General features: G+C 41.8%; 1 protein-coding gene across 3 annotated transcripts in view; it reads left to right on the plus strand.

Annotated features, from left to right (window-relative positions):
• The first annotated feature begins 4,623 nt into the window (after positions 1–4,623).
• Positions 4,624–15,958, plus strand: part of LOC311138575 (AMP deaminase 2-like) — a 118,970-nt gene continuing 107,635 nt past the window's right edge. Inside the window, exons 1-2 of one of the 3 annotated variants that reach the window (XM_084173321.1) lie at positions 4,624–5,009; positions 5,812–5,905. Coding sequence is in view for 1 of the 3 variants with exons in the window: in XM_084173319.1 (XP_084029445.1) it covers positions 5,000–5,009 (10 nt within the window). In the remaining 2 variants the exon portion in view is untranslated. Of the gene's footprint in view, positions 5,010–5,639; positions 5,906–15,958 lie in introns of those variants that run through there. The other 2 variants (XM_084173319.1, XM_084173320.1) reach the window with 2 other exon arrangements.

Here is a 15,958-nt window from a genome sequence, read left to right on the forward strand (position 1 = left end):
CGCTTTTTCTGCATCAAGTGAGACCACCACCTCTGGGTCCTCCGACGCAGGGGAGTACAGTATATTCATAAGGCGCCTAATATTGAAAAACAAATGCCTATTTCTCACAAAGCCAGTCTGGTCAGAGTGTATTACTTGATGCAGCGAGCCTTCCATACGGATGGCTAAAAGCTTGGCTAGGATTTTGTAATCACAGTTTAAAAGCGAGATTGGGCGAAAGGATCCACATTCCAGAGGGTCTTTGTTTTTCTTTAATAGTAATGAAATTGAAGCTTGATAAAGACTAGGCGGTAGCTTTGAGGTATTAAGGCACTCTGCAAATAGTCGAGACAAGAATGGGCAAAGCAGACCAGAAAACGTCCTGTAAAATTCGGTTGGAAAACCATCCGGACCCGGTGATTTACCGCTTTTCATTGCGGACACTGCTGTTGCAATCTCCTCAGGTGTAAATTCTTCTTCTAGATAGTCATGGGTGTCTGTATCAATTGAAGGCATATTCAGGCCATTAAAGAAGGAATCAATCAGCAAAGGGTCTTGAGGGGATTCAGAGGTGTATAGCGCAGAATAAAATTGTTTGAATTGATCATTGATCTCTTTATGTATAACTGTGGTGGCACCAGACGGGGTCCTTATTTGTGGGATTAAACGTGAGGCCTCAGATTTACGGATCTGATGTGCAAGGAGTTTACTGGCCTTGTCGCCTTGTTCATACACTCTGTACCGAGCTCGCAAGAGTAGCTGTTCAGCTTGCCTGGTAGAAAGCTCATCAAATTCAGATTGGAGTAGTTGGCGCTCTTTATGCAGATCAGAGGAAGGAACCGTGGCATACTTCTCATCCAATGTGGCTATGGATTCGCTCAGGTCCCGAAGTCGCTGAGAGCGAACTCTGTTTTGGTTGGCTGTATAAGAAATAATTTGGCCACGTAGGTATGCTTTGAGAGACTCCCATATGGTAGAGCAGGACATACCTGGTGTTGAATTAGTTTCTAGGAATAAGGTGATTTCAGAAGAAATGAAATTGACAAACTCCTTATCTGAGAGTAAAATGGGGTTAAGACGCCATTGATAACACATAGGAGGTCGCTGGGGAAACTCTAGTTCAAGCACTAATGGTGAATGGTCCGAAATAACAATACTCTTGTAAGTACACTGCCGAAGGTTAGGCAAAAGTTTTTTGTCCAAAAAGAAGTAATCAATCCGGGAGTATGTTTGATGAACATGAGAATAAAAGGAATACTGTCTATCTGTAGGATGTAGGAAACGCCAGGCCTCAAACATGGCATATTTCTGAAGAAAGGCTTGAATAAGTAGGGCACATTTAGATGGGCCTGTAGTTGTTCGTGAGGACTTGTCAAGAACTGGGGACATTTTGCAGTTGAAATCCCCCCCTAAAATCAATAAATGAGAGTCTAAATTGGGTATAGCAGACAAAAAGGAAGAAATGAAACTTGTGTCATCCCAATTGGGAGCATAAACACTAGCCAAAACAAGAGGGGTAGAAAACAGTTTACCGGTTACTATGACGTATCGTCCCTTAGGATCAGCGATAACCTCAGAAGCTACAAAGGGAGTGACTTTATCAACCAAAATGGCAGCCCCTCTTGATTTACTATGAAAGTTAGAGTGGAACACTTGACCAACCCAGTCCCTACGCATCCTAAAGTGCTCACCAGTCCTCAAGTGAGTCTCTTGTAGAAATGCAACATTTGCATTCAAACCCTTTAAGTGTGTCAACACCCTCTTACGTTTCACTGGGTTATTAACCCCTTTGGTGTTCCACGAAATGTATTTGATCGCATTGTTTCGGCCCCTCTGGACATTCCCGTTATACAACCCCGTCATTAGAGCATAGAATGGAAAAGCAATGAGCGCCCAGAAACCCCAGAATAACTTGTCTCAGAGTAATAATGTACGGTGGTAGATGTTGAGAAAAAGTACCGAAAAAAAAACAAAAAAGACAGAATGACAACATTAGAACTGAACAATTCAACCCCTCCCCCCACCCCCTCCCCCCATCCCAGACAGTACCTCCCCAAACGAGGTACAAGCCTAAATAGAGCATGTTCTCTTCGCACAGTATGTCTGTGAGAGTGCGGTCTTAAACCTAAACCCACAGTCCCGCTCTTTAAAGTCGTGTTTTGTTAGTGGATCAAACAGCAAAAAGAGATAATCATTTTTTAAATAAAAGAAATTAAGGTGAATCCCTTGTGCAGACGAAATTACAAAAGCACCACTTGTAGATGTATATAATTATATTCCCAGTCTTATAACAGGCATTTGAGAGAGAAAATAAAGAAAATAAATAGAATGTGTAACGGCTCTCAGCCGAAAACCTAATTTGAAGTAAGGAAATCGTAGTAAGACAATCAAAAATGATAATAATTATTATTATCATAATAGTTGTCTAGTTGAATGCTGAGACAGCTTACAACCAAGACCAAAAAACTACGTGTGCGCAACGTTTAACGCTTGCTGGGCATAAATGACGCTCTGAGCCTTAAAATTTAAGTGAAGACCCCAAAAAAACGTGTCGCCTCGGGAAGCATTTACTGTTTACTGGGTCAATGCAAACGGATGCAGTAAGCAAATAACCAAGAATATTTTGAGTCACTGAGACACTATGTAAACAAACTGAATAGGTGAGCAAGACAGCCTAGTAAACACAGGAGTATAGTAAAACCGCAATACAATGAGATTAAAATGACTGAATGCTTGTAAGGCAAGCACACTAGATGATCAAAACATTAGATCACATCAAATAAGCCTGAATGGGTACGCCAACCCCCCAACTATACAAAATTAGCAAAAAGCTCAATTTTAGTCTCATCTGACCAGAGTACCTTCTTCCATATGTTTGGGGAGTCTCCCACATGGCTTTTGGCGAACACCAAACGTGCCGCTTGCTTGGTGGTGCCCCTTGCTTAGTGGTGTTGCAGACTCTGGGGCCTTTCAGAACAGGTGTATATATACTGAGATCATGTGACAGATCATGTGACACTTAGATTGCATACAGGTGGACTTTATTTAACTAATTATGTGACTTCTGAAGGTAATTGGTTGCACCAGATCCTATTTAGGGGCTTCATATCAAAGGGGGTGAAGACATATGCACGCACCACTTTTCCGTTATTTATTTTTTATAACTTTTTGTAACAAGTAATTTTTTTCATTTCACTTCACCAATTTGGACTATTTTGTGTATGTCCATTACATGAAATCCAAATAAAAATTCATTTAAATTACAGGTTGTAATGCAACAAAATAGGAAAAGTGCCAAGGGGGATGAATACTTATGCAAGGCACTGTAGCTGATGTTTTCAAAGTTGGTTATACAGTGCATTCGGAAAGTATTCAGACCCCTTTACTTTTTCCACCCTTAGTCTTTGTTTTATAGATTTTTTTTGTATTTTACCCCTTCTCCCCAACGGGCTCGGGAGGCGACGGTCGAGTCATGCGTCCACTGAAACATGACCCACCAAACCGTGCTTCTTAACACCTGCCCGCTTAACACGGAAGCCAGCCACACCAATGTGTCGGATGAAACACTGTTCAACTGACAACCGAGGTCAGCCTGCAGGCGCCCGGCCCGCCACAAGGAGTCGCTAGAACGCGATGAGCCAAGTAAAGCCCCCCGGCCAAACCCTCCCCTAACCCGGACGACTCTGGGCCAATTGTGCACTGCCCTATGGGACTCCCGATCACGGCCGGTTGTGATACAGCCTGGGATTGAACCCAGGTCTGTAGTGACACCTCTGTGCCTTAGACCGCTGCGCCACTCGGGAGGCCCAACAGCCTTATTCAAAAATTGATTAAATAAAATCCTCATCAATCTACACACAATACCCCATAATGACCAAGCGAAAACAGGTTTTTATACATTTTTGCACATTTATTACAAATAAAAAACAGATACCTTTTTTACATAAGTATTCAGACCCTTTGCTATGAGACTCGAAATTGAGCTCAGGTGTATCCTGTTTCCATTGATCATCCTTGATGTTTCTACAACTTGATTGGAGTCCACCTGTGGTAAGTTCAATTGATTCGACATGATTTGGAAAGGCACACACTTGTCAAACAAAGTTTAAAATGTATCAGGGTTTCTGTTTTAAAGCCATTTATACAGGTAATTCTGATATGTACTCTAGATGTCAAAGTTCTGTTGACCTGAAGTTTCTGAAAATGTGTCTGATGGATAACTGTGAATCTAAGCTCTCCACTGATATATGATTAAAGGCTATACATGAGCAATAACTTGTTGTTTAATGACATTGTTTTTCCATAGGGTAAAATCCCTATGGGAAACATTTATGGGATGGAGGGATGAAAGAAAGAGTGATAACACAGAGAAAGCTACCATTGCTGCACTGCTATCACACATTTTCCAACTCTAGGGAAATAGACCTTCAAAATAATCATTATGAGACATCATTGGCCCAAGTGAGCCCAAAGGCTCAAACATGGTGGTCTGGCTCATGGACTAGTAGGCCTACTTGACTTCTGACCTGTGCACAACTAATTAACACGGCCCCTTTAAAACTTTGTCCACTTTTTTCTGTATGTGATTTTTTTTAACCATTACGTCAAAACCGCTAATAAATTCCCGTCTGTCAAAAGTGCAGCCAAATGGTAAAAAAATGACAAAACAACAAAACGAATCGAATTGTTAAGATAACATAGCTAGCTGATGAGATGAGATAGATATACATTCGGTGGGGGAAATATATTTACTCAAGCAAATAGATAGTGTCTATAGCTAGACAATAAATTCACATTTCTGGAATATTTCCACATTCTCTTGACTGGTCAGTTGGAGCTAACAAAACTAGCTAGCTAGCAAGCTAGTTACCAGTGAAAAGTTGTTATAAGGCTGTATTCGGGACGTCTGAGAGAAACAACAACTGTCAGCTACAGCAAGGTTACCAGTTGTTTCCTAGGGCAAGGCAAGCTACTGCGACTGTCTGCATCACCTCTTCGAGCTGAGACTGAGGCCGCAACAATGGCAGGTGGTAAGTAGCTAGCTGAACCAGTGTTTTTCTAACGACGTGTTGATGTCAGAACTTTCATGACCAATCCTGTTGAGTTACATTTGGTATGTGACTTAATTTATAGTAGCTAGCTAAACAATGTAAAATACACAGTTCAAGTTATTTTCATGAGTAGAGTAGTAGCTAGCTTACTAAATGTAAAATATCTAGAGAGCCACATTAGCCAGAACAGAAGCTGTTACTTGTAAATCATGTGTGGCACACTTAGCTACCTAGACAGTCCAGGACAGTTGGTTTATTACATGATTGTAGCATTTCTATGCTGTCAGTATTTGACTTCAGAGGTACCAAGCCATCACATATTGAAGTTGCATTGTTTCAATAAAAGCAATGCTGCACGGTGCACCCAGATCAGTAATTGAGGATTTTTATGACCGTTGATTTTCTTGTAGTGACTACGCTAGACTGTTATGCATGGATATGTGCACTGATACACAATGACAGTAGTAACTGATATGAAAGTTTACCTACAAATGCTGATATAACAGTGGCCTGGCAGTGGAAAAACACTGCCGACTTTGCACTCAGTCTGCCTATCATCTCTAGGCCTCGGTGTTATGTCACTCAGGACAAGGGAGGTGAAATTCACTTCTTTTCAGGAAAAGAGGCGGCAGGATTTTACATGACAGACTCAGGATCCTTTTCAGGGAGGAGTGATGGAAGGGTGAGGGGTGTGTGCAGCTCTTCAAACACATCTGCAATACCCTGAGCTTTGCAGAAAAAACGAAAAGAGACAGCTGTCTGGTCTCATTTATACTGCTAGGGTATCCAGCAAGGAAGCCTGACCAGTAGAGCCTGAAACAAAAGCACAGAAGAATGAGTAAGAACCTGAGGAATTCCCCAACAACATTCTCGGGGTAAGGGCTGTAAGATTGCATTGGCATCATTTGTCTTGGTTGTCTGCTATAGACTTGGGGCTTTTGGGTAATGTTTTTTTTCCCTGGGAAAAATGTAGGCCTCTGTTTCTAGCCATGTAGCTGCACCACAGAAGTCAGTCCTTAAAAAAACAACAACTGGGTCAGATTTCTTGGAATGTTGCAGACAGCCTGCAGTAGTTGTTTTTTCCTCCACTGAAACCACCCTTTTACTGTGTTGGCAGTTGCCACACTGAATGTTATTATATATATTTTACAGTTCTATTGACAAGTGACTGTATTGAAAGTTAAATTATTGATTGTCACATACATTTATACAAATCTGATAAATTGTGTGCATTAGTTTAGGTGTCAACAATTGCGTGTCAAGTTCAAAATGTCTATCAGAGGTAAACCTTGCATCAAAGTTGGTGAAGATGACTGGGATACTGATTTTCACTAAATAACGTTTTGTCCTTTGATGTTGTTGTCTTCTTACCACTAGATGGTGGTCTTTACTTAGTATTCCCTCGGTGGCTCATTACCTCAGTTCCAAATCAAATCAAATTTTATTTGTCACATGCTTCGTAAACAACAGATGTAGACTACCAGTGAAATTATTATTTATTGTCCTTTTCCAACAATGCAGAGTTAAAGATAAAAAATATAAATAAATAGTGACACGAGGAATAAGGCTGTCAAACGATTAAAATAATTAATTCGAGTTAATGGCATGGCTGACCCTGTAAAACAACACATTTCACTGCACCTATCCGGTATATGTGACAGTAAAATACTTTTTTTCTTTGCTCAAATTTTGCCCTAAAGAAAGATTTTTCCATTTAAAAAGCAGTGCATTGAATTACAGGTATACTTTGATTGTAAGGGACAGAAACACAAAAGTATCTACATCAGAATGTTTTAATAGCGTTTTCACCATAAACAACACAAAAGTCACTGTAACATACAGCTGTAAATGCTCTTAATGTTTACGTAGGCCTACTCCCTCCTATCAATGTTCTTGAAGTTTAACACTTGTGCGCAACACACACACACACACACACACACACACAGCTTTAAGTACTGTTAAAGCTTCAGGCATTCTAAATGAGTGTGCCAAGAGCTAGCTCTATGGATACAAAGAGCTTTTAAACGTGTCCGACAATGTTATGAAAACACTAACTATCTGTACTGTTAACATAACTTTACACACATAGGCCTACACACTCTCCCTCCCTCCCACCCTCCCTCCCACTCTCACTTACTCCCGCTCTCACACACATCCTCTCTCACACACACACAATCATATGCACCCCACTCTTTATTTTTATTTTTTTAGGGGGTAGATCAGCTTTAAAATTGCAGATAGATTGTAGCTTTCATCATACACACCCCACTCTTGCATATGCAGCCTACCTTTGAAGCATCTCTGAGTAGCCTATTCCATTTCAGTTCTTCCTGTGCCATCCAAATGTGTGTATAGCCTAATCACTGGTCAAGTTATCAGGTTGCTAGCTAGCTATTAATGTGTTATTACGCATTAACTTTGACATCCCTAGTATATACACAGTGAATAAAGAATAACAATAACTAGTAAAAAGTACAGTCGATGGAGTACCAGTAACGAGTCGATGTGCAGGGGTACGAGGTAATTGAGGTATCTATCAAAACATATACAATTTTATTTGTCACATGCTTCGTAAACAACAGTTGTAGACTAACAGTGAAATACTTACTTACGGGCCCTTCCCAACAATGCAGAGAGAAAAATACACAATGAGTAACGATAACTTGGCTATATACACGGGGTACCAGTACCGAGTCGATGTGCAGGGGTACGAGGTAATTGAGGTAGATATGTACATATCGGTAGGGGTAAAGCGACTAGGCAACAGGATAGATAATAAACAGTAGCAGCAGTGTATGTAATTTTACCTTTATTTAACTAGGCAAGTCAGTTAAGAACAAATTCTTATTTACAATGACGGCCTACATCAGCCAAACCCGGACGACGCTGGGCCAATTGTGTGCCGCCCTATGGGACTCCCAATCACGGCCGGTTGTGATACAGCCTGGAATCGAACCAGGGGGTCTGTAGTGACGCCTCAAGCACTGAGATGCAGTGCCTTAGACCGCTGCGCCAAAAGAGTTAGTGCAAAGAGGGTCAATGCAGATAGTCCGGGTAGCTACAGTGCCTTGCAAAAGTATTCATCCCCCTTGGCGTTTTTCCTATTTTGTTGCATTACAACCTGTAATTTCTATGAATTTTTATTTGGATTTCATGTAATGGACATACACAAAATAGTCCAAATTGGTGAAGTGAAATGAAAAAAATTATTTGTTTCAAAAAATTCAAATAAATAAATAACGGAAAAGTGGTGCGTGCATATGTATTCACCCCCTTTGCTATGAAGCCCCTACATAAGATCAGGTGCAACCAATTACCTTCAGAAGTCACGTAATTAGTTAAATAAAGTCCACCTGTGTGCAATCTAAGTGTCACATGACCTGTCACATGATCTCAGTATATATACACCTGTTCTGAAAGGCCCCAGAGTCTGCAACACCACTAAGCAAGGGGCATCACCAAGCAAGCGGCACCATGAAGACCAAGGAGCTCTCCAAACAGGTCAGGAACAAAGTTGTGGAGAAGTACAGATCAGGGTTGGATTATAAAAAAATATCCGAAACTTTGAACATCCCACGGAGCACCATGAAATCCATTATAAAAAAATTGAAAGAATATGGCACCACAACAAACCTGCCAAGAGAGGGCCGCCCACCAAAACTCATGGACCAGGCAAGGAGGGCATTAATCAGAGAGGCAACAAAGAGACCAAAGATAACCCTGAAGGAGCTGCAAAGCTCCACAGTGGAGATTGGAGTATCTGTCCATAGGACCACTTTAAGCCGTACACTCCACAGAGCTGGGCTTTACGGAAGAGTGGCCAGAAAAAAGCCATTGCTTAAAGAAAAAAATAAGCACACACTACTGGTGTTCGCCAAAAGGAATGTGGGAGACTCCCCAAACATATGGAAGAAGGTACTCTGGTCAGATGAGACTCAAATTGAGCTTTTTGGCCATCAAAGAGAACGCTATGTCTGGCGCAAACCCAACACCTCTCATCACCCCAAGAACACCATCCCCACAGTGAAGCATGGTGGTGGCAGCATCATGCTGTGGGGATGTTTTTCATCGGCAGGGACTGGGAAACTGGTCAGAATTGAAGGAATGATGGATGGCGCTAAATACAGGGAAATTCTTGAGGAAAACCTGTTTCAGTCTTCCAGAGATTTGAGACTGGGACAGAGGTTCACCTTCCAGCAGGACAATGACCCTAAGCATACTGCTAAAGCAACACTCGAGTGGTTTAAGGGGAAACATTTAAATGTCTTGGAATGGCCTAGTCAAAGCCCAGACCTCAATCCAATTGAGAATCTGTGGTATTACTTAAAGATTGCTGTACACCAGCGGAACCCATCCAACTTGAAGGAGCTGGAGCAGTTTTGCCTTGAAGAATGGGCAAAAATCCCAGTGGCTAGAAGTGCCAAGCTTATAGAGATATACCCCAAGAGACTTGCAGCTCTAATTGCTGCAAAAGGTGGCTCTACAAAGTATTGACTTTGGGGGGGTGAATAGTTATGCACGCTCAAGTTTTCCGTTTTTTGGTCTTATTTCTTGTTTGTTTCACAATTTATTTTTATTTTGCATCTTCAAAGTGGGAGTCATGTTGTGTAAATGAAATGATACTAACCCCCCCCCATATCCATTTTAATTCCAGGTTGTAAGGCAACAAAATAGGAAAAATGCCAAGGTGGGTGAATACTTTCGCAAGCCACTGTATTTGGTTAACTATTTTAGTAGTCTTATAGCTTGGGGGTAGAAGCTGTTCAGGGTACTGTTGGTTCCAGACTTGGTGCATCGGTACCTCTTGCCGTGCGGTAGCAGAGAGAGCAGTCTGTGACTTGGGTGGCTGGAGTCTTTGACAATTTTTGGGGCCTTCCTCTGACACCACCTGGTATAGAGGTCCTGGATGGCTGGGAGCTCGGCCCCAGTGATGTACTGGGCCGTACGCACTACCCTCTGTAACGCCTTGCGGTTGGATGCCAAGCAGTTGCCATACCAAGCGGTGATGCAACCAGTCAAGATGCTCTCAATGGTGCAGCTTAGAACCTTTTGAGAATCAGAGGGCCCATGCCAAATCTTTTCAGCTTCCTGAGGGGGAAGAGGCGTTGTCATGCCTTCTTCACGACTGTGTTGGTGTGTCTGGACCATGTTAATTCCTAAATGATGTGGGCACCAAGCTCTCAACCTTTTCCACTACAACCCCGTCGATGTGGATGGGGGTGTGCCCTCCATTTCCTGTAGTCCACGATCAGCTTCCATGTCTTGTTGAGGGAGGGGTTGCCAGGTTACTGACCTCCTCTCTATAGCAGTGTTTTCCACAAGTACATACAGTGCATTCGGAAAGTATTCTGACTTTTTCCACATTTTGTTAAGTTACAGCCTCATTCTAAAATTGATTAAATAGTCCCCCCCCCCATCAATCTACACACAATACCCCATAATGACAATGCAAAAAAAGGTTTTTATAAATTTTTGCAAATGTATTAAAAATAAAAAATTGAAATATCACATTTACATAGGTATTCAGACCCTTTACTCAGTACTTTGTTGAAGCACCTTTGGCAGCGATTACAGCCTTGAGGCTTCTTGGGTATGACGCTACAAGCTTGGCACACCTGTGTTTGGGGAGTTTCTGCCATTCTTCTCTGCAGATCCTCTCAAGCTCTGTCAGGTTGGATGGGAAGCGTTGCTGCACAGCTATTTTCAAGGCTCTCCAGAGATGTTCGATCGGGTTCAAGTCCGGGCTCTGGCTGGGCCACTCAAGGACATTCAGACACTTGTCCCGAAGCCACTCCTGCGTTGTCTTGGCTGTGTGCTTAGGGTCGTTGTCCTGTTGGAAGGTGAACCTTCGCCCCAGTCTGAGGTCCGGAGCAGGTTTTCATCAAGGATCTCTCTGTACTTTGCTTCGTTCAGCTTTCCCTCGATCCTGACTAGTCTCCCAGTCCCTGCCGCTGAAAATCATCCCCACAGCATGATGCTGCCACCACCATGCTTCACCGTAGGGATGGTGCCAGGTTTCCTCCAGACGTGACACTTGGCATTCAGGTCAAAGAGTTTCATCAGACCAGAGAATCTTGTTTCTCATGGTCTGAGAGTCTTTAGGTGCCTTTTGGCAAACTCCAAGCGGGGTTTCATGTGACTTTTACTGAGGAGTGGCTTCTGTTTGGCCACTTTACATTAAGGCCTGATTGTAAGGCCCTTCTCCCCCGATTGCTCAGTTTGGCTGGGCGGCCAGCTCTAGGAATAGTCTTGGTGGTTCCAAACTTCTCCCATTTAAGAATGAGGAAGGCCACTGTGTTCTTGGGGACCTTCAATGCTGTACCCTTCCCCAGATCTGTGCCTCGACACAATCCTATCTCGGAGCTCTATGGAGAATTCCTTCGACCTCATGGTTTGGTTTTTGCTCTGACATGCACTGTCAACTGTGGGACCTTATATAGACAGGTGTGTTCCTTTCCAAATCATGTCCAATCAATTGAATTTACCACAGGTGGACTCCAATCAACTTGTAGAAACATCTCAAGGATGATCAATGGAAACAGGATGCACCTGAGCTCAATTTCGAGTATCATTGCAAAGGGTCTGAATACTTATGAACATTTACATTTACATCATTTAGCAGACGCTCTTATCCAGAGCGACTTACAGTTAGTGAGTGCATACATTATTTTAATTTTGTATTTCAAGGCCTACCTTCAAACTCAGTGCCTCTTTGCTTGACATCATGGGAAAATCAAAAGAAATCAGCCAAGACCTCAGAAAAAAAATTGTAGACCTCCACAAGTCTGGTTAATCCTTGGGATTTCCAAACGCCTGAAGGTACCACGTTCATCTGTACAAACAATAGTATGCAAGTATAAACACCATGGGACCACGCAGCCAACATACCGCTCAGGAAGGAGACGCGTTCTGTCTCCTAGAGATGAACGTACTTTGGTGCGAAAAGTGCAAATCAATCCCAGAACAACAGCAAAGGACCTCGTGAGGATGCTGGAGGAAACAGGTACAAAAGTACCTATATCCACAGTAAAACGAGTCCTATATCGACATAACCTGAAAGGCTGCTCAGCAAGGAAGAAGCCTTAGCTCCAAAACCGCCATAAAAAAGCCAGACTAAGGTTTGCAACTGCACATGGGGACAAAGATCGTATTTTTTGAGAAATGTCCTCTGGTCTGATGAAACAAAAATAGAACTGTTTGGCCATAATGACCATCGTTATGTTTGGAGGAAAAGGGGGTACCTTGCAAGCCGAAGAACACCATCCCAACCGTGAAGCACGGGGGTGGCAGCATCATGCTGTGGGGGTGCTTTGCTGCAGGAGGGACTGGTGCACTTCACAAAATAGATGGCATCATGAGGAAGGAAAATTATGTGGATATATTGAAGCAACATCTCAAGATATCAGTCAGGAAGTTAAAGCTTGGTCGCAAATGGGTCTTCCAAATGGACAATGACCCCAAGCATACTTCCAAAGTTGTGGCAAAATGGCTTAAGGACAACATAGTCAAGGTATTGGAGTGGCCATCACAAAGCCCTGACCTCAATCTTATAGAAAATGTGTGGGCAGAACTGAAAAAGTGTTTGCGAGCAAGGAGGCCTACAAACCTGACTCAGTTACACCAGCTCTGTCAGGAGGAATGGGCCAAAATTCACCCAACTTATTGTGGGAAGCTTGTGGAAGGCTACCCAAAACATCTGACCCAAGTTAAACCATTTAAAGGCAATGCTACCAAATACTAATTGAGTGTATGTAAACTTCTGACCCACTGGGAATGTGATGAAAGAAATAAAAGCTGAAATAGATAATTCTCTCTACAATTATTCTGACATTTCAAGTTCTTAAAATAAAGTGGTGATCCTAACTGACCTAAAACAGGGAATTTTTACTAGGATTAAATGTCAAGAATTGTGAAAACTGAGTTTAAATGTATTTGGCTAAGGTGTATGTAAACATCTGACTTCAACTGTATATGATCAGGACTATTTTCTAAGTAAGAGAACATTAAACCTTTTTTAACATTTAATATGTCTTCTATTGAGATTAAAATCTTATTTACAGTTTCACTGCAAGATATGAATTGCCACAATTTGTTCTTCATATGATGTACACTATCGGTCAAAAGTTTTAGAACACCTACTCATTCAAGGGTTTTTCTTCATTTTTACTATTTTCTACATTGTAGAATAATAGTGAAGACATCAAAACTATGAAATAACACATATGGAATCATGTAGTAGGTGTGTCCAAATTGCAGTGGTGTGTCCAAACTTTGGACTGGTACTGTATGTCAAAATAGCCTACATAAAGCCAACAAATACAAACATTGCATCCTGCAGGTAGAAAATATCCTGATAACAATAAATATCCTATAAATCACATTGTCTACACACGGGCTGTCTGCAACGAACTTGAAACATTGTATGAACTATCAACTTGCTGGTGCTAGCAAACTTGCAACATTGTATAAATATTCTCGACCCTGCTCCAGTGAGCTCGGGATAGACACCGCTGAAGGCTATTTTGCACAAGGGATAAGAGCTAATCAGGTATGCCTAGTTTATGACGTTTCCACTGGATCAGAGCATTACATTTTTCCCTTTCACGCTGAGTGGTTATCGAAAGGGAGAGAGCTGGAAATATCAAATACATAGAAGAATTATTGTCATTCTCAATGGATGTATAACTGACTTTATTTGCTTGCTGTTTGAGGTGAAGAAAACATTACTTTGAGAAGCTCCACAGCTCATTAGTGGTGGTGCGTTAAGCCAATCAGAAATACTATCAGATCCCCAAATGGGCACATTTATATGCCTACATTTGCGCGCATGCCAGTTAGCCTATAGGCAGTGCTTAATTTGTAAATTGGAAGTTGCCGGAACGAAAAGTTAGCTGAGAGCGGGCTGACCTGGGGGGCTCTGAGGTACCGGAACGAAAAAATAAATAAAAATAACGTTTTATAATAAAGCATTGCATTCATATCATTGCTTTTGCGTGCTGGCATAGAGCAGTAGAGTAGAAGCGCTTGCAGAAGGTGCACACATGGAAACATTCTACATAATGTTAGATGACTGGAGACTTTAGCGGAATCTTTTTTAATACCTCACAAATTGAGAATCTAAGATCAATAAAAATGAGCTTGTCTTGAATCCATCAATAGCCTAGGCCTAGGTGTGTGGATACACACATATTGTACAATTTGAGGAGGAAATGATAGTCCTAAAAAATCTTTCCAGTGTCACTGACTTATCCAAGGATGCGCAGCTCACTCACCCGCGATGGCCGATGCGCTCATGCCAAAAGCCTATCTCTCTCTTGTTTTACTTTGTAAAGCATTGTTTTACTTTGTAAAACCATGCTGTTTGCTCAGTAGGCCTATTTGAAAGTTGATCACTTATTTGGTAGCCTACAGACAGATTAGTGTTCACTTTTCAGAAGAATCCATTTGCTTTCAAACCTGTGTTTTCCCGGCGATGTTTGGCTATTTTGAAATATTGCAAAAGGCCTGTTTTGGCTGCATGCTGTTCACTGACAGATTTGCACGGGCCGGCCCAACACAAATCAGTTCTTAGAATATCAGGCACGTTTTCACATTACGTTTTTTAGGGGGCAGGATAATTACAGAGAAGGCAACTTGAATTAACTCTGATTGATTTTATTATACTTTTTACATTGCAAACAGTGACTATTATTTTTCATGCCAAGAGAGGTACTGATCCTGGCAAATGGGTGCCGGAAACAAAATAGTCCAAAATTGAGAGGTGCCGGATCCTGTTCTGGCAGGATCCGGCTCAAATTATGCGCTGCCTATAGGGCTACTTCTATGCGTAATCAGGTGCGCATCCTTACTCAACATTGACAGTAGTGCTCCAAACAAAAGACAATGACTAAATTGACAAAACTCGTAAATGGAATGAAATAAACCAAAACTTGTTCCTCACAAGTGTAGCATAGGTTGTGTGCGCTGCAAACAATGTGTCCAGACTGGAATAATAATATATTGAATGCATCAACAGAAATCACCATAACCAAACAAACATTGTAGATTAGAAATGATTGGAATTAACGGTAAATGTAGGCTACCACTGGTGATGTATGTAATGGGGAATTGATAGACACTAACAATCATAGGGCAAACAATTCACACAATGAAGTTACTAAATAATAAATGTGCACAAATTGGCGGGAGAGAGCCCATTCTGGAGAGAGACTTGCATTGTGCATTTTAGCCACACTCCCCTTCTTCTTGGACTGTGCCATCCACTTGGCCTTCGCAATGGATTAGTTCACTGAGATGGGTGCGAATCAGACAGGTTTCTTATGTGCCATAAAAATTACATAAAAAATTGCTACTGCTCGACAAAAAAAGATCTTGGTCGACCAACAGCCTATTGGCCAAACAATCCACATTAGGAGACCAATTTTGAGGTCTGGGAAAAATCTGCAAAAAAGTTACCCTTTTTATTCAAGTGTGCACCTAGCAAGAGGCTGTTGTTTAGCAGTGTTTTTGTAGTGCACATGTGATGGTAAAGTTTGCAAAACAAATACCCACTGGATTTTCAAATCTGTTGTTCTGCCCCTGAGCAAGGCAGTTAACCCGCTGTTCCCGGGCGCCGATGACATGGATGTCGATTAAGGCAGCCCCCCGCACGTCTCTGATTCAGAGGGGTTGGGTTAGATGCGGAAGATACATTTCAGTTTAATGCATTCAGTTGTACAACTGACTAGGTATCCCCCTTTCCCTTTATGAGCACTGTCAGCACTTTGTATTTAACTATTTTATAAGCCATGAAATGCGCGTTGTTCCTATTTTCACTCAGCGCTACAACAAGCACTGCAGCAGTAATGAATGAGTAGGAAAGTGTATCGATAGGCTTGCGTTGTTGTTATCATTAGCGGCTTGGGTCTTTTTTAATATGGAGGAATATT

This window comes from Coregonus lavaretus (genome assembly GCF_964263955.1).
Source record: "Coregonus lavaretus genome assembly, chromosome: 12".
NCBI lineage: Eukaryota > Metazoa > Chordata > Actinopteri > Salmoniformes > Salmonidae > Coregonus > Coregonus lavaretus.